This window comes from Saccopteryx leptura, chromosome 1, assembly GCF_036850995.1.
Source record: "Saccopteryx leptura isolate mSacLep1 chromosome 1, mSacLep1_pri_phased_curated, whole genome shotgun sequence".
Classification (NCBI taxonomy): Eukaryota; Metazoa; Chordata; class Mammalia; order Chiroptera; family Emballonuridae; genus Saccopteryx; species Saccopteryx leptura.
Window position 1 is genome coordinate 46,064,228 of NC_089503.1, and position 22,902 is coordinate 46,087,129.

Below are 22,902 nucleotides of genomic sequence, written 5' to 3' on the forward strand. Positions count from 1 at the left end.
TGCCTTGACCGGGCAAGCCCAGGGTTTTGAACCAGCAACCTCAGCTTTCCAGGTCGACGCTTTATTCACTGTGCCACCACAGGTCAGGCAAGGGGGCTGTCTTTCTACAATGAATGTAGCTAACAGACTTGCATTCAAATTCCCCTCTGTTTACTATGTGTAACCTTAGGCAAGGTATATATATAAGCTCTCATTATCTCAGCTTCCAATCACCTATAAAATGGCAGTAATAGTACTTACCGTATTTTTTTCTCTGTAAGATACACCTGAGCATAAGACACACCTAGGGTTTTAAGGAGGAAAATAAGAAAAAAAAATATTCTGAACCAAGTAGTATGTTAAAATATTTAAAAAAATACTGTATTTTTTGCTCCATAAAACACACGGGCATTTTCCCCTCAACTTTTTTGGGAAAAAATTGTGTCTTATGGAATGAAAATATGGTATGTTGTTATTATGACAATGTGTTAATATTTTAGATAGTAAGTATATATAAATGTTTACTAAATTAATAAAATATATTAAAATAAATCAGTCTCATATAAAATAGGGATCATCATTTTCAACTTCTTAAATTTGTCATACAGATTTTAGAGAAAATAATGAATATGAAATACATTACAGCCTGACCAGGCGGTAGTGCAGTGGATAGAGCGTCAGACTGGGATGTGGAGGACCCAGGTTCAAGACCCTGAGGTTGCCAGTTTGAGTGCGAGCTCATCTGGCTTGAACAAAAAGCTCGCCAGCTTGGACCCAAGGTCGATGGCTTGAGCAAAGGGTTACTTGGTCTGCTGAAGGCCCGTGGTGAAGGCACATATGAGAAAGCAATCAATGAACAACTGAGGTGTCACAATGAAAAACTGATGATTGATGCTTCTCATCTCTCTCCATTCCTGTCTGTCTGTCCCTATCTATCCCTCTCTCTCTGACTCTCTCTCTGTCCTTGTAAAAAAAAAAAAGAAAAGAAATACATTACAATAGCTCAATATAAGTTCATTCTTTCTTCCAGGAGCTACTTTATCATGGGATAGCTGGGAGCCAAATAAATGGGTTCTGAGCTGAACACTATGTGAATAAGAAGAGGAATGGATGGCAAGGATGCTTCTGGGAAATTGGGGATAGGTCAGCCAAGAGAATGTAACTGAGAATACAAATGAGGGATCCGACCAGTGGTAGTGCAATGGATAGAGCATTGACCTGTGATGCTGAGGTCCCAGATTTGAAAACCCAAGGTCGCCACCTTGAGCATGGGCTCATCCAGCTTGAGCACAGGCTCACCAGCTTGAGTGTGGGATCATTGACATGATCCCACGGTTGCTGGCTTGAACCTAAAAATTGCTGGCTTGAAGCCCAAGGTTGCTGGCTTGAGCTGGACCCCTCACTCCAAGCCAAGGCACACATGAGAAGCAATCAATGAACAACTAAAGTAATTCAACTATGAGTTGATGCTTCTTATCTCTCTCCCTTCTGGTCTCTCTTTCTGTTTCTCTTTCTCTTGCACACATGCACACGTGCTAAAAATAAATGAATAAAGGACATATGCTGTCTATGACCCCATATCTTCCCCTACTGTGACCATGTGATGTTCAGTTCCTCTCTCCTTCTTAAGATATAAAGCAGGGGTCCCCAAACTACGGCCCCCTGAGGCCATTTATCCGGCCCCCACCGCACTTCCAGAAGAGGCACCTCTTTCATTGGTGGTCAGTGAGAGGAGCATAGTTCCCATTGAAATACTGGTCAGTTTGTTGATTTAAATTTACTTGTTCTTTATTTTAAATATTGTATTTGTTCCCGTTTTGTTTTGTTACTTTAAAATAAGATATGTGCAGTGTGCATAGGGATTTGTTCATAGTTTTTTTTATAGTCTGGCCCTCCAACGGTCTGAGGGACAGTGAACTGGCCCCCTGTGTAAAAAGTTTGGGGACCCCTGATATAAAGTCACAAAAATAACTGTGATCTAGAACCAGCCTATCTCCATACTCCATTCTCCTGGGCATGTGTGACACACAGCTGGACCAATGAGAATCCTTTCCTTGGGTTTTTCAGTTTGGAGTTAAAGGGAAAGGGGTTTTCTTGCAGTTACAGAACTAACTGAAAGGTTTTTCACTGAAGGTCGTTGTCAGCTATCTTTCTTGTCATTTGTAGAAAATTTATCTCTAATAAGTAAAATGAGGGTAACATACAGAAATCCAGACAGAGACAAAGTATGAAAGGAGTGAGACAGAGTAGGTAGAAGAGAAGGCTAGAGAAGGAAGAAGAGAGAGAGGTACAGAGAGAGAGAGAGAGAGAGTCTCCATTTGAGTCCCTATCCATTTATATGTGAAACCAGATCCACCCCGGGACTTTCTAAATATGGGGCTCAATAAATTCTTTTTTTTTTTATTTTACTTTATTTCTGTCACTTGTAGTGGAAAAAGCTTTGACTAATTTTGAAGAAAGAAAATAATCCTGCCTGGACTCTAAGATTCATTAGCAGACTAACGAAGCACTATTCATGACTGAACTGAGGTAGATAACCAGGAGGGTGGCAGTTGGTATTTAAATGTCATGGAGATGACAGCAGATCAGTTGACTTCAAAACTACTTAACTAGACGTCACCTTTAGGGAAAGTCTCCAAGGGATGTCAGGAGGCTCTTTCCAGAGCCCTGGCCTGCTCTACATTCTTATCAACATTTTTGATAAAGACTTCCAAGGCAGCTTATTAAAACTGTGGCTAATCCAAATTAGATAATATGAATTAGTTACTCAATGACAGAATCCAGATTCATGAATGGTTGACAGCTACAGGGGTGAACCCAAACATGCTGGATTAAATGTAATGGGGAATCATGTCAAATATTATGTTCAAGGACTGGCTATACCACTGCAATGTTAGCAGGACAGCAGGCCTCCCAGCAAGTCACAGGAATTTTGGCTGGCTGCAAGCTTGGTGTGATCCCAGAGGACAGCTGCCAAAATAGCAAACACAAGACCTGGCGAGCTTAACACAAACACAGTGTCCAGGACAAAGGAGATACTCATTTGGCCTGGTTCCATCCTGATCAGAGCACATCTGGAGTACAAAGTGCAAGAAAACCAGAAATAGCATTTTATAAAAATGGCTGAAGAAATGCATTTGCATCAGAAGTCATAGTAGCTATTTCTCCACAGACACCTCCAAAACTTGCATGCTTGATTTCCAAGGATAGAACCTGAACGCTGAGTGAAAGTTACACAGGAGGCAGGTGCTGGCAGCAGAAATGTACAACTGAGCCAGCCCTAGCTCAGGCTCCACCAGTCTGTGAGTTTGAGCACCTAAAGGAAATTCAGTTTCTTCTCTCCTCACCACTCCACTGCCAAGGCAAGGAACGCTGCTATTGTGTTGGCTCTGAGAACATTCCACAGTCCATCATACTGTGCCCACTGCAACAGGACAGGGCAGTGAGGTGACCAGGTGGTAAAGTACATGGGGCATGGGAGTCTGAGTGGGGGGGGGCATGTGGGAGAGGTGGTGATGGGAAAGCACACTCACAGAAAAGTGACCACCTTTTGGTCACCTTCTCTTTGTGCATCAGCCTTAATTTCAAAAGAAAAAAAAAGTATATAGATTCCTAGAATCCAGCCCTTGGATGGAGTAGGGCCAGTGAAGCTATGTATTTTTGTAAACCTTCCAAGTGATTCTGATGCAAAGCTAGATTGAGGAATAGCACACATGACCCCACAAAGTGTTGATTCCAGGGAAATTCACTTTAATAACTGGTCTCTAGGCCTGATGGATCAAAAGTCCCTTCTGCCCTATTCTCCATATAATCAGTCAGTGTCTGAAGCTGGCAGCCCCTTTCCCTTGCCCTTTTGCCTTCTGTCCTCTGCTCTTTACCTCTGAACCATCAAGCATCTGTCTATATCTAGCTTTTACCATGCCTGTGACTGCTGACCTCTTCCCTCCCAACAGTCCTCATCCTGAACTCAGACCATCTGCCTGCCCTCAGGCTCCAGCCCAAGCCCACACCTGAAGCTTCTTGCCCTCTGTCTCCATTCCTTGATCTCATCTCTCTCTCTCTCTCTCTCTCTCTCTCTCTCTCTCTCTCTCTCTCTCTCACACACACACACACACACACACACACATAGAGAAATATTTTTTCCTTCTTTCTACCCAGCTCTCTTAGAGGGATATCTCATACCAGGGTTCTTAAGTTTAAATGATACATTAACTTTTTCCAACAAATAATGATCTAGTGCCTGTTATAGCCACACACTGTTCTGAGTGCTAAAAATAAAATGGCAATAAGATAGACACAGTCCTTCATCTCATAAAGCTTGTACTCTAGCTCAAGGAGGCAGATGATAAGATCATTTCAGAGAGTGGTTAAGGGCTATGGAGAAAACAAAATCAGGCGAAAGTAATGGGAAACATAAATTGGTAGTCAGAGGAGCCTCTTTAAAGAGATAACATCTGAGTTGAAACTTAAAAACAAGGAATGAGTCATACAAAGAGCAATCTAGACATGGAGAGGAGCACGTACAAAGGTCCTGGGGTGAGAATGAGCCTAGTGTGTTTAGACAATTCAAAGGGGAGTTGCTGTTTTTATTTTTTAAGTGAGAGGAGGGGAGATAGAGAGACAAACTCCTGCATGAGCCCTGACCAGAATCCACCAAGCAACTCCCACCTTGAATCAACCAAACTACCCTTGTACCCACACTGGCTGCAAGAGGGGAAGAGAAAAAGGAGAAGAGGAAGGAGGAGAAGAAGGGAAAGAGAAGCAGATGGTCACTTCTTCTGTGTGCCCTGACTGGGGATTGAACCTGGGACATCTGCATGCTGGGCCAATGCTCTATCCACTGAACCGACTGGCCAGTGCTGGGAATACTGCTGTTTTGAGGCAAAGAAGAAGAAGAAAAGGAGGAGGAGGTAATAAAAAAGAAGGAGACAGTGGAGAAAAGGAAGAAGAAAGAAAGCGGAAGAACATCAGAAAGCTCCCTATAGAACCTAGAATAAACATTTAGTTTTTTAAGGCCTGCTTCCGAGTCTGCCCACCATCCCACACTCCTATTCCCCACACAGGGGTTTGTGCTTGGAACCCTTCCCTAGCCTTCCCGCTCTCACACAGTCTATGAGACATATTTGCAAATATCTGAACCACAACCGATAATTAGATTTGTTATTTCCCTTGGATCTCAAGTGCTTCAACAAATCAATTGATGTGAGTAGGCCCCTGTTTAAGTTTCCCTGAACTTTTCATAGCAGTTATGATTATTCTGTGAAAGTTAGAAGCTTTGTCTATGAAGAGGTTGCAAAGGATTTCTGGTGTTGTCACCTAACCCCTGACCCTTCCTATCTTAGACTCAATTACAGCCCAGCCAAGACATCTGGTAAAAATTATATAGAAGCAAGAACTGGCCAGCCACATAGAAAGCTTTATGTGATGTAGTGAGTTCCATGATAGATATTCAAGCTCAACTACATACTGTTGAATAAAAAAAGAGAAGAAATAATACTTTAGATAATTTGGACCACTTGCTACTTCATTATGTGCTTAAATAACCATGAGTTCCCTCACTCCATCATTCAGTGAGTATTTCAGATTTGTCACATCAGTGTTTAATGACAAGTAAACCAATTGTTTCATCTGGTACTCAGCTCAGGAGACCATCTTTTTTGATGCTGAGGGGAAACCCAGAAGTGCTGGACTTACTGAGAAATGTCAGTTTGTCTCTATTCCCCACTAACAAAACTATCTGAAGGGGCATATGAGTAAGGCCAGTTTGAATCTAGTATCCATGTTATATTTAATGTAGAATTTCAAAAAATTTTAAGGAATAATTTTGACTTACGTGATTTTGGATTTCCATAGTGCCTCTTGAATCTAAATCTCAAGGAAGATGAAACTCCACTCCATTTCCTTTGTCTTTATTCTGAATGTAAATCTCAGTGTTTTTCTTTTCTTTTAACTTAGTTTCTTTTCCCTTCTCCTTCTCTTTCTCTCTTGCATATATATACACACACTCACACACACACACACATACACATTCCTCCTACTGATTCAGTCAGCAGTTATAACAACTTCACATGCCGTTGAGAAGACCCATCTAGATGACCTGTCACTTCAAGAACATGAAATAATGTTTTTTTACATGACTGTGTATTAAAACATGTGGCAGACATCTTATTGTCCCCCAATTCCATTTTCATCTTCATCCTTTTGAAAAATAAATTCTTCCTCCAAGTTTTAGCTGGGCATGTAGCTAAATGCTAGATTTTCCAGGCTCCCTTGTAGCAAGGTGTGGCCACGTGACAAACTTCTTACCAATGGACTATATCTGAAAGTTCAGGGTGCAATTTCTGGTTGCATCATTAAAAGAAAGCTGCTTGCCCTCTACTTCTTTTCCCTGGCTGCATGCTGAGTGGAACTGGGAAGTAGGGGTAAATGAGCTAGCTGCAACTAAGTTGATGGAAACATCCTAAAACAGTGCTATCCAACAGAAACAATTACTGTTCACGCCAGGTGAAATTAGTTTTCTTTGTTAATAGGCATTCAGTAGGAATACATGTAAAACAAATGAAGTTAATTTTAACAACATATTTTATTTAACCTAACATATCTATCACTTGGACATGTAATCAATATAAAATTATTAATGAGAAGTTTATTCTTTCTTCACACTAATTATTCAATAAGTGTGCACTTTACACTTCCAGCATATCGTAATGTGAATTAGCCATGTTTCAGGTACTGTAACTTGCGGTGACCACTAAACAGAAGAATGCCAGACGATGGGGAGCAACAAGACAGAAGGAACAACAACATAACCATGTATGAAGCCCTCAAGTTTTAAACCTTGAAAAATTACATTTTGATATGCTTTCATTTTTGTATGTTTTGATTTTATTTATTTATTTATTTTTTTGCATTTTGTGAAACTGAAAGCAACAGTTTCTATAACCATTAAGCATTTAGGTAAGTATACCTCTTCCATTTTTTATTATCAATTTGAAATACATACTTATTCAAATTTGTAGATTTCAGTTTTGCATTTTCCCATAAACCAGAGGATTAATTTAGAAGCATAAAGAAACTTGTCACTCTTTAGCCAATTCCTTTTGTAGGAAAACAGAAACAAATTGAATAGGAGAAATGAAACTAATTTGACTTTTGTTTTATTTTTACATGCAAAGGTTATATGATCATGCCTGTAAAATTTATGTTTGAAAAGTACATAGACATGCCCTGACCAGATTAGCTCAGTTAGTTGGAGCATCTAAAGACTTATTTCAAATAAAGTTAAACATAAATTTAAATAATAAAAAAGAGGAAAATAGAAAATTAAAACACTAATTTGAAAAGCTACCTAGACATCCATGTTCATTGCAGCACTATTTATAATAGCCAAGACATGGAAATAGCCTAAGTGTCCACTGAATGATAATGGATAAAGAAGATGTGATATATATATATATATAATATATATATATACATACATACATATATATGTGTGTGTGTATATACATACACAATGGAATACTACTCAGCCATAAAAAAGAATAAAATCTTGCCATTTATGACAACATAAATAGACCTTGAGGGTATTATGCTAAGTGAAACAAGTCAGATAGAGAAACACAAATACTGTGTGATCTAACATATGTGGAATCTGAAAACAAACAAAATAACAACAAAACCAAGTTCATAGATACAGAAAACAGATTGGTGGATGCCAGAGGGGGCTGGGGGTGGTGGTGGTTGACAAAACACATTGAGTGCTCTAAAGGTACAAATTTCCAGTTATGAAATAAATAAGTAATGAGGAGGTAATGTACAGCATGGCGACAATAGTTAATTGTACTGTACTGCATATTTAAAAAGTTGCTAAAAGTCTTAAAAGTTCTCATAAAGATAAAAAATTGGGCCCTGGCCGGTTGGCTCAGTGGTAGAGCGTTGGCCTGGCATGCAGGAGTCCCAGGTTTGATTCCCAGCCAGGGCACACAGGAGAAGCGCCCATCTGCTTCTCCACCCCTCCCCCTCTCCTTCCTCTCTGTCTCTCTCTTCCCCTCCCGCAGTCAAGGCTCCACTGAAGCAAAGTTTGCCCGGGCACTGATGATGGCACTGTGGCCTCTGCCTCAGGTGCTAGAATGGCTCTGATTGCGGCAGAGTCGACGCCCCAAGATGGGCAGAGCATCGCCCCCTGGTGGGCATGCCAGGTGGATCCCAGTCGGGCTCATGCAGGAGTCTGACTGCCTCCTCATTTCCAGCTTTGGAAAAATACAAAAAAAACAAAACAAAAAAATAGAAACAACAACAACAAAAAAAAAAAAGATAAAAAATTGTAACTATGTAGGGTGATCAATGGTAGCTAGACTTATTGTGGTAATCATTTCATAGTGTATACAAATATTAAATCATTGTGTTGTACGCTAATATAATGTTACTAGAAAACCCAGCGGTCATACGAAATGACCGCTGTTCTAGATATTATAAATTGTAATTAAAATGATTTGTGCAAAGGTGTATGCTAATTCAAACTGAATTACCCAGGGCAGCCGGCGAGGACGCCCCTTTGCTTAGTGCCCCACGGGGTTTCCCCCTTCTACTTGCTTAATTGCTTAAAGTAGAGTGCAATGAAGGAAACCACTGGCAGTACATTTCTTAAGAGCCACCGCTAGCTCAATAAATAAAGGTGATTTAAATAATAAAATGTTAATTCACATGTCAAAGATCTCTTTGTACACAACATTTCTTGTGTAGATCTTTCCATCATTTTTAAGCTTGCCTTGCAGAGGACCATCAATTATTTTTAATTTTATGTGATTGCTGGCTCATTGCTTGCTATAGCATTAGAGACCAACTTTTTTTCAACTTCGTGCATCATTTTATATGCAGTAGCAAATGGGTTAATGTCTTGAAATAATTCCCCCATTTCATTAAGTAAGGTCTCAGGAACTCTTTTATTCCATTCTTAACATGCCGAACTGGCTTCTGAGGGATCAAGTATATATAATTGAGCAAACTTTCTTTTCCCGTCAGGAGGATGCAAAGTTCCAGTTTGATGGTAAACTTGACCATGAAGTCGAAAGCAATAAAGTCCTGGTCCAGGCAAGTCAATTGGTTTGTTTCCCATGGACGCAAAAGCAAACGAACTATTAATGGATCGAATGCTATCCATGTACTGTTTGCTATTTGGATGCTGATTAGTCAATAATTTATTCAAGAGTGGTGGATAATTCTCAATTAGTGGAACTACAATGTTTCTGTACTTGCAACATTGAGAAAATCCTTTCTTGCCACGGTCAAATCGATTAGTTTCTAACTTGAAGTTTAAGGACTGACAGTGTTTACATTTAATATTCATGTCACCAGAGGAATGCTCCAAAATTAAAGTTTCTCCATTTGAAACTGTTTTAATCCTTTTTGCGTTTCGGTCAGCATTACTCTGTTGTTTTTTTGCACTTCTCTCCTGCCTTTGTTCAAGGGACTCATTTTGTCGAGACAGGCTTTTTTGTCTTGCATCTGAGGCAAGCCTTGTTTCTCTATGCTCATCAGTCTCATTTTGCCGAGAAAGACGCATTTGCTCTGCGACTGAAGCAAGCCTTGTCTTTCTCTGCTCAGTGGTTTCTTTTTGTCGAGAAAGCTGTTTTTGTGCAGCTTTAGCTCCTTTTCTCTCCTCTTCAGTGCTGTGGAGGCATTCTTAAAAGAAATTACGTTAAGACGTAGTTTTTATGTAAAACAGATGATTGCCAATGCAAACAAATGTTCACCTTCCCCCTGACCTGCTCAATTTGCGTTCAGCCGTGGCAACTTCACCCCATTGGCTAGTACAGTTGCACAGGCAACCAATAAGCTATCGGTGACAAACAGACACTTAAGCCGCATATAATAAAGATATGTCAATTATACCTCAAAAAGTATTTTAAGTAGAAGAGGTAATAGACACAAAAAAAGAGGAGAGGTGGGAGGAATGAACTTACAACTAATTACAATATCATGAGCAGCACCTAATTTTAAAAAAAGACACTAGGTAAAAATTTATTTAAAAGACCCCATCCAGCTTAATTTCTCAGATTATACCTACGTTCATTTATTTATTTTTTTCAAAAGACTATTTTCTTTGGGGTTTTTTGTTTGTTTGTTTGTTTTTGTTTTTTGTTTTTTTCAGAGACAGAGTCAGAGAGAGGGATAGATAGGGACAGATAGACAGAAATGGAGAGAGACGAGAAGCATCAATCATTAGTTTTTCGTTGCAACACCTTAGTTGTTCATTGATTGCTTTCTCATATGTGCCTTGACCGTGGGCCTTCAGCAGACCAAGTAACCCCTTGCTCAAGCCAGCGACCTTGGCTTTGCTCAAACCAGATGAGCCCGTGCTCAAGCTGGCGACCTCGGGGTCTCGAACCTTGGTCCTCCACATCCCAGTCAGATACTCTATCCACTGCACCACTGCCTGGTCAGGCTCATTTATTTTTTTTAATTAAAAATATTTTAAATTTATTTTAGAGAGAGAGGAATATCAATCTGTTCCTATATGTGCCCTAAATGGGGATTGAACCATCAACCTCTGCTCTTCAGAAAGATGCTCCAACTAACTGAGCTAATCTGGCCAGGGCATGCCTATGTACTTTTCAAACATAAATTTTACAGGCATGATCATATAACCTTTGCATGTAAAAATAAAACAACAGTCAAATTAGTTTCGTTTTTCCTATCCAATTTGTTTCTGTTTTCCCACAAAAGGAATTGGCTGAAGAGTGACAAGTTTCTTTATGCTTCTAAATTAATCCTCTGGTTTATGGGAAAATGCAAAACTGAAATTTACAAAAAGAAAAAAAAAAAGCAAATGTAAATAAGGACCCATCACTTCATACTTTGTGTCCCAGGATATGTCAGTTATTATCTTGATTTGTTGCTGCTGTTTTCCTTCAGCGAAGACACCATCCAGAAGGCTGAGGGTTGCTAAGTGAATTCATTCTACTCCCAACTCATTTTATGGACTGGTTAAGAGCCCAAATTTAGGAGTCAGACATCCCTAAATTTTTTCTTGACTTCACTGATTATTAGCTGTGTGACCATGGCAAATTACTAAACTCTCTAAGACTTGGTGTTCTCATCTGCAAATTAAGAATAACAATAAACCACCTCAAAGTATGACAAGAAATAAGATGCGAGATGAGTAGGAAGCACTTAACACAATGTCTCATCCAGGGCTCCCTGCCAAGTAATTTTTCTATTTCTAAGAAAAATTCCATAACATATATTTATTTTAGCACCTACTGTGTGACAATTCCTTTTGAAATGGATTCTTTCTAATTCTCGCAGCAACACTGGGGATGGGGTGCGGAAAAGCAGTTCCATTTTACCGTTGAAGAAACTGTGGCTTGGAGAGGGGAAGCGGCCTGTCTGAGGTCATGAAGTAATTATGTGACTGAGCAGGACTGAAACAGACTCAGCCAGTCTCAAAGCCTGTGCTCTCTCCACCAGGCTGAGGTGGGACACTCCGGGACACACAAAAGAAAAAGCAAGGCAGCTTTGGAGGTCTCCCAGTTTAGAATAAATCCCCTGATTATTCTTGAAGCTAGAGAAGCTTTTCACATCTCAACTGGACATTCTTTCCCCATCAAGTTCCTTGAAATTTCCCTTTAAAGAGCATCTAGGAAAAGCCACTCTCATTAGCTAGGATCTGGCTTTATTTTCCTAATAAACAGACCTTTAGTCAGACAAAAGAGCCTCTTTTCTTTTCAATCAATTCTTGAACATTTCAGCTGATTTTCTTCTGTTTGGCTTGAAATTGTGATCTGGGAATGGCTGGTCCTGCAAATTGTCCTCCCATAAGGAATGCCCCTTGAGGATCCTCAACTTGTTATTTTTAATCACTGTAATCTCCTTTTCAAAGGAGGCCGTGGTCAGCAACAGAGCGGGCCTTTCAGAGCTTTCTAAAGCACAATTATTATTGCAGAGGGATGGGGGAAAGTAGAGAGAAGTGGTGGGAGAGAGAAGGAAGTCAATATAGTACTGGCAACTTGGAAAAGGCTGAATAATCATCTCAGTTGGATCCTGGCTATTGAGAAGAAACCCCATGTTTCAATATTTTTTAACAGTGACCATTTTTATCGCAGTCTAGAATGCCTAAAGGATACATTGGGTTGGGGAGCGTGGAGAGCAGAAGCTATTTGGGAATGAACTGGAATACTGGGGACAAAGATCTGAGGCAGGAAAACAAGCCAAGGATTGATTCTGAGCACTGTGAGGGTCTCTAATGCAGGAAAAGTTTAAAAAAAAAAAAAAAAAAAGCAGCAAATAGAATCCTGGGGGAATGTTAATTTCCACAGCCCTAACTCAATACTCCAAGCAGAATGCATTAGACTTATTTTTTCCACACAATTATTCTAAGAAAGTATAAGCCAACAGAAAAATGTCAAACTAGGTCAGCACCCCTTTCTTCCTAACTTTGTGTGGCAGAATCAGGTTTGCTAATGACAGAAGGCCTTGGTATGGTTCCCTGAAGAGTTTTCTTTCAAGGATCTCTTAGGCACCAGAAAGGAGAAAGGACGATTGCCCACCTAACTGCCTGAGCGGGGGGCTTCACAGTCCAAAAGGCTAATATTTTTGGCTGGAATAACTGTACAGTGAAAGTCTACTGTTCCCCGACCCCCTGGCCCCAGTTCCCACCTCCAGGCCATGGACACCCAGATTGTCATGGAGTCTCTCTGTCCACGTGAATACCTGATGCACTCCCTCCCAGAGCTGGGGCCACCCGCTGCTGCGAGTGCTCAGTCAAACTGGGAGGGTTCCTGTGGGAAGAGACGCAGGGCAGAACACTTGGCCTGGGCCCCAGGCTGGTTTAACCCCCTCCCCCAAATCCTCCTGGGTTTAAATTGGTAACAGTCTTAGGCAAGGCTCCTACCATGGAGAAATCAATCATTCATTTATTCAGTTCATTTTCACCGGTAGATAGGGCAGGTGGAGTACTGAGAAAACCTACTTTTAAATACACACACGCACACCAGAAACAAAACAAGTCTGACCAGGCCCATCCTTCCATTATTAAAATAATAAAGGTGCATATTCCTCTCAAGCTAACATATATGGAAGACCTCAGGCACATTCAACTTTGTAAACTCATTTACTCTGGACAACCACACAGCGAAGTCGGATAAACAAATATTTTTCACAGCTGGAAAATGGACTCAGAGAAATTAAGGATTGGCACGAGGTCATACAGCGACTAAACCCAGGTCCATGTGACTCATAGAGCCGTATCTTTCCTTGCCACGTGGAGCTGGGGCAATTGCCCAAGAGAACACAGATCTTTCGTTTGGGGGCCGACAGAAGAGGCCAATGGGGTTATGCCCACTTCCCTCCGGTCCACCAAGAGCACTGGCTGTTCCCCAGCTTGGCGGAGCATCTGTGGCCGCACGTCGGCTCGGCTCGCTCAGCGGAGCGCCAGCCCCGCTCGCTCCGTCCCGCGCTGGGTCGCGCACCCTCCGCCCGGCGTCCTTCTCCTTTCGGCGAAGTAGGGTCGATCCCTCGGATCCGCGCTGCCGGCTCCAAGGAGCCGCTCGCCGAGCACTGAGCGCCCCCAAGTGCCAAGGGCGCCCGCCAGCCGGCTCTGGGTAGCTCCAGGTGGAGGAAGTCGGGGACACGGACCCAGGGACACGGGAGACGCGTTCTGAGAAGGTCCGGCCGCCGGTGTGGCCCGAGCGCCCGAGCGCCCGCCCGCTGACACTGCCCCAAACTTTCCCCGGTGCTGCTCCCACCGCTTCCTCCCGCGACGTTCTAGGAACCGGGGGGGCGGGGTTGGGAGGGCGGCGGCTTGGAACTCATTTGCCTCACCAGGTGCCCAAACGACCCACTTTTCCCGGCTTGGTACCAGACTTGACTTACAAAGGGGCGGGACACGCGCCCGGTCGCTCCCCGCTGGCGGGGTCCCTGGTGAAGCCGGGCGGGCTTCCTCCCCCGGCCTCGGGTGCTGCTTCCCGACTGGAGAAGGCAGCTGCCGCCTGGGATAAAGCTGTCTGGGGAGACGGCCGGGCTGAGGAGGGGGGAGGCGCACCGCGGGCATGGGGTCAGGTCCGTGCCGGCCCGGCTGCCTGTCCGGCCCGGAAGGCGCTCACGTACTTGGACATCCCTTCCCTGTGCTCGCGGAAGCCTGCTCTCGGCTGAGGCGCTCAGGCGCCACCTCCCCGGGGGAACGGAGCCTCGGGTTTCGGGAGCCAAGGCACCCCGGCCTCCCAGCAGCAGGCCTTGGGAGTTTGGGCTTTCCTCTCCGTCGTCATCGGGTTCCCCTTTCCTCCCCAAGGCTACCCAGATATCTTTGAAGGCCCGTTCCACTGGGAACCTGTCCTAGAAATTTAGGGTCTTCTCCCTAGCCTGAGACCAGAGGAAAATAACTGGGAGTTCTTTCCAGGGACCCTTCCCCAAAGCGTCGGGCTCTTCCTTTCCTCCTCCCCGTGCCCAGTTGAGGGGTAAGCTTCAAGTCCCTTTCCCCGAGGAGATCTCTCTGTCCGGGAAGCTGTAGTGACCACCTCGCCAGGGGTCAGTTCGAGAGAAACTGCTATCTTCTCCTTAAAGGAACAGATGCGGGAAAGCCGGAGTTCGCCACCTTGCTTGGGACCCAACTGGAAGCCAGGGTCCCCTCTACTCCAGGGACGTAACTGGAGAGAGGCGGGTCTCCACGGTTCTCCTGGAGCAGGCGGGTTCCCTCCCAGCCAGGCCGGTGTGACGCGTCGCTTTGCTCTAGCCCACGCCCGGGAACCGCGCGTCGGACTGGGGGGCTGCCTCGTCTGGCTGCGGCAGGCCCCGCGACGGCCCCGGAGCTAGCCTGGGAACTGGCTCGCGGCTAAAAGGGTTGAGGGCAGCCAGGGCAGAAGGGCCCTTGCCGGGCTGCGCCGGCACTGTGCGTCCGGAGACTGTGCGCCCTCCTCCGGCACCGCGCGGTCGGCGCCCTCCAGGGGACGGGTCCCGCGCCCCCAGTGCCACGCTGGGCCACTTACCGCGGTAGCTGGTTCCCGGCTTATAGAAGTCGGGGTCGCCCTCCACTCGAAGGCTGAACTCGGTGTAACCCTCGCGCCGCGTGCCTTGAGCGCGCAAGATGCGGCTGCAGTAGCCCTCCGACTTGGGCAATTTGTCCAGGGTCTCGTCGGAGAAGGCCAGAGCCGCGGCCAGTGGCAGCGCCAGGGCCAGCAGCGCTGGACTCCGGCTCAACCTCAGGGGCGCCGGGGACAGCCTCATCCTCGCGGGCCCCCAACTTTGTGCCGCTGCCGCCAGCCCTCGCCACGAGACTCCTGCCCGAAGGGGTCCCCGCGGAAGCGAGACCTGGCGGAGCCCGGGCGGGAAGCGGGAGCTCGGAGTAGGAAGACCGTGCCTGCCTCGGCTTGGCCGCTGCGCTGCGCTGAGCTGAGCTGAGCTGAGCTGCGCTGCGCTGAGCTGAGCGAGCCGAGCAGCGCGAGGAAGGGAGGGCGGCGGCGAAGGAGGAGGGAGGGCTGATTTTGCCCGGATCCCCGAGCGCAGCGCTGTTTTGTTTCCGAGCTGGCGATTATCGGCGCGGCCGTGTTTATTTTGCAATGCTGATTCCCAGGGTCTGGCGAGGAAATCAGGGTACAGGAACACCGCGGGCTTTGTCCCACCACCAAGGAGACTGCTGTCCCAACCCCCCAACCCCCCAATACTCTGGACCGAGTGGAGGAGGGTACTTGAAGGAGGAAAAGACAGAACTAACTTTTGTTGCACACCTACTCTGTGCCTAGCTATATGCTGGGCAGTTACTTATGGTGTCTGCGCCCCTTCTCCACCCTCACTGCACACAGTAAACTTGACCTCACTTTCCCTCATTGTATAGAGGAGCAAACTGAGGCCTCAACCAAACAGTTAAGGCAGGGTCAGCAGCCATGACTAGCATATTTTACTATTGCTCTTCCATGGGGGCTTTGGAATAAGTCAGATCTGAGGATGAGAAACAGACAAAATAACTCATCCATTGGACCCAGTAGGCACAGTGCCTATGTTCTTTCATGTTTTTAGAGATTCCTGAAATGTTTTCTTTAAAACCAGAAGATAGAAAATTAGGTTCAATAAAATGTTTACTATATAATATTACTTGTATTTATTTATACCTTCACAATTATAAAATATGTTTATTACTGTTTCATGAAGGAAGACAAAAGTACCCAACATCCACGAGAGTCCTCATATGTCCTTGGAAAGGGGTTTTGAAAGGCTCAAAGAAAGGCCTGTGTTTTTCTTAGCTTAGATTTTAGTTCAGGTTCCCAGACCCCAGTGACAGATGTTTGGAGAAGAGCTGAGCCTGCGGGCTCACTGGGCAGAGCCTCAGGCATCCACCCCAAGTCCAGACAAGGGAAGTCCCAGGTAGAGAAAGCTCCCCCAGTGGGGACAGGCCAGAATCAAATCTTAGTCCTACCACTCACCCACTGTGAGACTGGGAAGAGTTACTTAACCTCTCTGAGCTTCAGTTTCATGCTCTCAACAAGGTGTTGGTGGGTGCCTTTGGGCCAACACACTCTTCCTCTAGGGGGTGCCAGAATCAAATGAAATGACTATAAAACACCTGGGCTGGTTTCCAGCGTCCCCCACTCCTCCACCCCTTCCATGGGTGGGTCTAGGCTGACCCTGACCCTGAGTACCCCAGCAAAGAAGACCAAGCCTTCTTTGGAGATGCCTTAGGCCTTGGCTTTGGCTCAGTGTGCATCTGTCACTGACTGCTCTCAGAAGCTCCCACTTCCCCTGGGCAGTTAAAACACCTAAAGAGTTTACATTTAAAAAGCAATCTCCCTTGCTTTCCAGGTCAGGATTTTCTCTTTGACATCGCTAACAAACAGCTGGGAGGAGCTATCGGCATTAGCCTTCTCCATTCCTCTTCACCAGCCCACTTACTCCTCAGTTCTTGTGCTGGGACTCCCGCTGCCACTATCAACTGGACACATTTTCTCAGAGGTCACTGAGCATGCCCTCTTGCTGAAGCCAATTACTATATGCTCTTTTCTCAGCCCTGATCCTCCTTGACCCTCAATAGCACCTGAGGCAGCTGACCAGCCTTCCTTTATAAAAGTAACATTCAGATTCATATCTGCATTCTGGGAGAATTCTCTCCAACATCACTCTACTAGTTCCGAGCTTGTGCTAGATTCCATGGTGCACAATCCCAGTCATCCAGCAAGCTTGCACTGAGTGTATATTTGGGGCTAAGTCTGGGCTGAGCAGTGGGCACCAGAGAGAACAAAAATCCATTCATTTATTCATTCACGTTGGAGGCCCTCCATGTGCTCAGCTTTGGGACACAAGACATACATGGCCTTTGCAGATCTTACAGTCCTGTGGGAAAGGCAAATATTAAATACAGTTACATGAATCATTTCAAGTTATAAATGTGATATATGCTACAAAATAAGTGATTCATGAGAATGTACCGGATTTTTAACTCCGAGGAAAGGAAACTATAGAGATGCATGAAATATGGCTCCTGTTTCGCAAAGCTTATTGTATGTCCAGTTGCCCAAATATGAATGGCTTCTCATCTAAACAACACATTCAAGTCTAATCGTGGAGGTGGGTGGCATGGAGCAGGCTGGGATGTAATAGTAATTTTTTTTATGGAACATTGACAGGAAAACCATGTGAGATAGGAGGCCTGTTTTCCCTCCCCACTCCTATTTTCCAGATTAGGAACCTATAAAATTACCTGTCTGGGTGCCATGTCTAGTAAGAAAAAAAAGAGCCAGAATTCAAATCAGGCCTCATCACCAATAAAATGGGGTTCTTCCCACTATACAGTCGTGACCCCATCATCTGTGCAATGACAGCAGGCTCTAAGCAACCCATCACTCTGCCATCTATTTCACTACTTAAACGAGATTTCCCTTACCCAGCACTGCTGTCACATCAGACCTCTGCTCTCTCTCTCTGCATCGAATGCATCACCGAGTCATTAGTTTCACATTCCAACTGCCTCTCGAATCTGTCCACTTCTTTCCATCTCCTCTGCCACCACACCAGTCTGAATTGTCGTCCTCTCTCAGCCTCTTAATTGGACTGCCCCAATCTACTCTTGCTCCCTTCCAACCTATCTTTTGTACTGAAGATTAATGAACCCCCCCTTTTTTTTGACAGAGACAGAGAGAGAGTCAGAGAGAAGGACAGACAGGGACAGACAGGCAGGAAGGGAAAGAGATAAAGAAGCATCAATTCTTCACTGTGGCTCCTTAGTTGTTCATTGATTGCTTTTTCATATGTGCCTTGATGAGGGGGCTACGGCAGACCAAATGACCCCTTGCTCAAGCCAGCTACCTTGGACTCAAGCCAGTGACCTTGGGCTTCAAGCCAGTGACCTTTGGGCTCAAACCAGCGACCATGAGATCATGTCTATGATTCCATGCTCAACCCAATGAACTCACACACAAGCTGGTGAGCCCATGCTCAAGCCGGATGAGCCCATGCTCAAGCCAGCAACCTTGGAGTCTTGAACCTGGGTCCTCCATGTCCCAGTCTGAAGCTCTATCCACTATGCCACTGCCTGATAAGGCCCTAATGACCCCTTTTAAAATGCATTTTTGAGCCCTGGCCTGATAGCTCAGTTGGTTAGAGCTTTATCCAAAAGTGCAAAAGTTACAGGTTTGATCCCCAGTCCAGGCACATACAGGAACAGGTTGATGTTTCTCTCTCTCTCTCTCCTTCCATTCTTCTCTCTCTCTCAAATCAATAAAGTAAAATAAATAAATAAATAAATAAATAAACAAACAAATAATAAAATGTGCATTTGAATGTCATTCCCAAGGTTAAAATCCTTTTTCAGTGGATTTCCAGGGCTCTCAGAACAAAGAGAGACACTTTAATGTGGCCTCCAAGGCTCTGCTTGATAGTCTCAGGTCACACACCCTTTCTCTCTTGGGCTCCAGCTGCCATGGCTTTTCTGCTTTGTGAGCTTCGCCTGTGAGGTTCTCCCTGCCTGGAATCCAACACTCTTCAGTCTCTCCCAGCACCATGCCCTCCCAGCCAACTCCTATGCATCCTTTAGCACTCAGTGTGAAATTGTTTCCTCTGAGAAGTCCTTCCTGATTTTCTAAAACAGAGCCCACCCTCTTTATATGCACTCCTGGAACCTGATACCTTTCTCTAATGTTCTCAAGATTTATAATTACTTATTCATTTCTCTGTTTAATTTTTGCATTTTGTGTTTGTTCAGTGTCTGTGTCCATCACTAAATTCTAAGCTCTGTATGAGCACAGACTTCTCTGGAGCTCACCACTGTACCGTCCAGGCACACCACAGTGCCCGGCTCCATAAGTATTTGTTCTATAGGTAAAAAGTCTCTAACAGTCTCCCAATGTCCTGTGACTCAACCCAATTTCTTCAAGTGACCTCAAGACCCTCTACGATCTGGTCACAGATGCCAGGCTGCGCTCCCAGCGCCACCCAGGTGGGTTTCCTTGCCCCTCACTTTCAGATTGGACTTGGCACATTTGCTCATAGCTTTCCCATCACCGAGGATGCCCTTCCCCCTTCTGCCCATTGAAATTCTTCTCTCCTCCACAGAAGGAGACCCCTCATTCTCCCTTCTGGACTTCAGTAGAACCCATGAGAAGAAAATTTCTTATTTTGACTATTGTATTTCAATGGATTGTCATGAACTATTATTGTCTGTGTTTCATCTCCTAGCAATGAATCCAGTTTACTTTCTGTTTAATTTCCTGTTCCGATGTTTTGTTCTGTTGTAAAAGACACTGGACTTCAAGAAATCTCTTTCCGGTTTTGTAGCCTAAGGCAGAGCTGATGTTAGTTGCTAAGATGTTGCTAGGGAAAGTCATTTAGTCAAGGCAGACAATTAACTTTATCAGTGTGTGTGTGGGTAAGTCATAGATGAGAAGAGCTGGGGGCTTTACTCCCCTCCCCAAATCACTTTGATTGGAAGAGGTGAGCTCAGCCCTTCCCCTACACACATGTGCGTGTGCGCGCACGCACACACACACCTCTTTAAAGAGAAGGAAAGAAAAAGGAGATTCTAGATTAGTGTGTATCTGAGTATGGTCATTGAAATACAATCATCAGAAATTTGCTTCAAATGCAGATTCCAAAACTCCATTCTGGACCTATTGAATTTGCACTTTGAACAAATTAAAACTGAAGTTTAGGGAACTGCTGTCCCAGAATTTATAACTCAGATCTGAGGTAGAGCCATCACTCTAACTTGCACTGCTCCAATGAGCTTAGCTCCCTTCATACCAGCTGTCTCCTCCCACAGAAACATCCTCAGCTTTGGAAATGTTGACTCCCAACTGCCCTTTCTCATTCTACCTTCAGCTTGCCCATTTCTTCACCCCCTTGCGTTGACTTCTCTGTGTCATTGAGACCTACAATTGTTTAATCACTTCTGATTTCCCCATCTATCATGTTGTCAGTCCCTTTCCCACCCAGTCTGGACACCATGATTAACCATTTTAACCACATTCTCACCAACACTCTTTGTTAGGTCACCGCTTTTATTTCTCTACTAACCTCCATCCCTAGATCAACTGAGCAGAACATCAGAACTATCCCAGACTTCAAAGTTCTGCTGCATAAAACCTGGCAACCTGGCAACCTAGCAAGAACCTTACTACAAACATGAATTCTATTCTTTTTTTAAATTATTATTTATTATTTTTTTGTGGCAGAGACAGAGACAGAGAGAGGGACAGACAGGGACAGACAGACACACAGGAAGGTAGAGATGAGAAACACCAATTCTTTGTTACAGTTCCTTAGTTGTTCAATGATTGATTTCTCATATGTGCCTTGACGGGGGCGGGGGGGCGCTCAAGCTGGCGACCTCGGGGTCTCGAACCTGGGTCTTCCACATCCCAGTCTGATGCTCTATCCACTGCGCCACCACCTGGTCAGGCTGAATTCTATTCTTTTGTTGTTGTTGTTGTTGTTGTTGTTGTTTTTTCAGGGACAGAGAGAGAGTCAGAGATAGGGACAGACAGACAGGAATGGAGAGAGATGAGAAGCATCAATCATCAGTTTTTCATTGCAACACCTTAGTTGTTCATTGTTTGCTTTCTCATATGTGCCTTGACCGGGAGCCTTCAGCAGACCGAGTAACTCCTTGCTGGAGCCAGCGACCTTGGGTCCAAGCTGGTGATCTTTTTGCTCAAGCCAGATGAGCCTGTGCTCAAGCTGGCAACCTCGGGGTCTCGAACCTGGGTCCTTCCGCATCCCAGTCCGACACTCTATCCACTGCGCCACCGCCTGGTCAGGCTGAATTCTATTCTTAGCCACAGTTCTTAAATTTATTTCTAATCGGTTTCCTTTCCCATTTTTCATAGTGTTTTCTCTCTTGCTTCTAGTCCTTATTATTATTTTTTCAAGATTGCTGTATCACTCTTGTTATTCTTACTCTTTGGTCTCGTTTCAACCTCAAATAAAAGACATTAGCCATGAGTTTCCTCAAACCTAAGGTGACCAGCTGTCCTCCTTTAGGGAGGATAGTCTTTCTTTTATAAGTTCTGCCCTCCCTCAAAAAGTGTCCTCCTAAATGTCCTCCTTTTTGATATTGGAAGACTAATCTATAAATGTCTGTATTCAATCGATGCAGAGTCAATCCATTGCATGTGATGTGACATATTTGTATTTGACATGACAATTCATCAAGGATCAGTACAGTGCAGTGAGACGTGATTATGAGACACATGCGCTCCACACGGGAGACCTTGAGAGAGCGCACGATATACCAAGCACACAAATGGCTTTGTGTACTTCTTACTGAAACACGACACGGCACATACGACAATGTAGACTCACGATTATTTCTTTCTCAGTGAATATTCAATCATAGACAAGTAAGCACAATTCATGTTTTATTAATTCATTATCTATTTAATAATTTCCAAATATGTATAATTTTATTTATAAGTATTTTCCTGAAATTTGAGCTTTAAAGTGGAAATCTAACATCAAACCATATCTATTAATAATGCATTTTGATTAAATAGTTGCATAAAACAGACATTTTTTAATTAAAAAATGATAAATACACCCAAATATCCCTCCAAATTAGTGGTTTTGTTTGATATTTAGTTTTACTAAATGAGTACTTCTTTCTTACAATCATTATTAAAAATTAATAGGCATGTAAGCATAATTACAATATAAAATATTACAAATGTTTTTATTATGCATTTATCATATTATAGTGTATTATTGTTGCAATGAATAAAATGTTTCTTTCATTTTACGATACTGTTTTCAATTTATTTTTGTCCTCCTTTTCATTATAAAAAATTTGGTCACCTTATCAAATCTGTCTCCTCTACCCTCATACCAAACTCTGGCAAAATCCAAGTTCATTTCTTGCCTCAAAGTAAGAAGAGTTTTGATTCTTCATTTCTTCCAAGGTTAATTCCCTCCTGAGATCTTGTCCTGTGTTCTGCTGAACACTGACCAGGCTGTGATCCTCTCTTCTCTCATGTTTGTTTCTGTTTTCCCTCCTGTCTGTGTCCTCAGCCTGTAGACATGGGTAAGTCTCCCCCATCCTGGGAGGGTAGCAGCAATGAGGAGGGGGCAAGGTGGCCCTGGACCTTTCATTAATATTCTCTATCTCTCCAGTAGTTCTCTTACTATGTTTCAGAGTCCAACTTTCTGAAAGAGTTGCCCTCACTTGCAATCTCTGCTCCCTCTGTTTTCATTCATTTTTCCATGCAGCACAGTTTAGGATTGGCTCACATCTCTTTATAGAAAATACTTCTATAGAGATCACCTAAGACCTCCTAACTACCATAGTTATGGTCTGAATTAAAATAGGCAACAGCTGTCAGTAAGGGCCCTGTCATTACCCAGCCAAACGGAAGCTCACCACTGGAAAAAGTTAAAGGGAAGGGCATGGTGGGAGGTTTTCAAGGTATGGACCTGGTTCCAACCTGAAGACTTCTAAGTCTCCCTGCTTTG

General features: G+C 44.1%; 1 protein-coding gene across 1 annotated transcript in view; it reads right to left on the reverse strand.

Annotated features, from left to right (window-relative positions):
- Nucleotides 1-15,557, reverse strand: part of SPON1 (spondin 1) — a 330,616-nt gene extending 315,059 nt beyond the window's left edge. Inside the window, exon 1 of the mRNA XM_066365514.1 lies at nt 14,961-15,557. Within this exon, the coding sequence (XP_066221611.1) occupies nt 14,961-15,198 (238 nt within the window). The 5' untranslated portion in view covers nt 15,199-15,557. The remainder of the gene's footprint in view (nt 1-14,960) is intronic.
- Between the last annotated feature and the right edge of the window lie 7,345 nt (nt 15,558-22,902).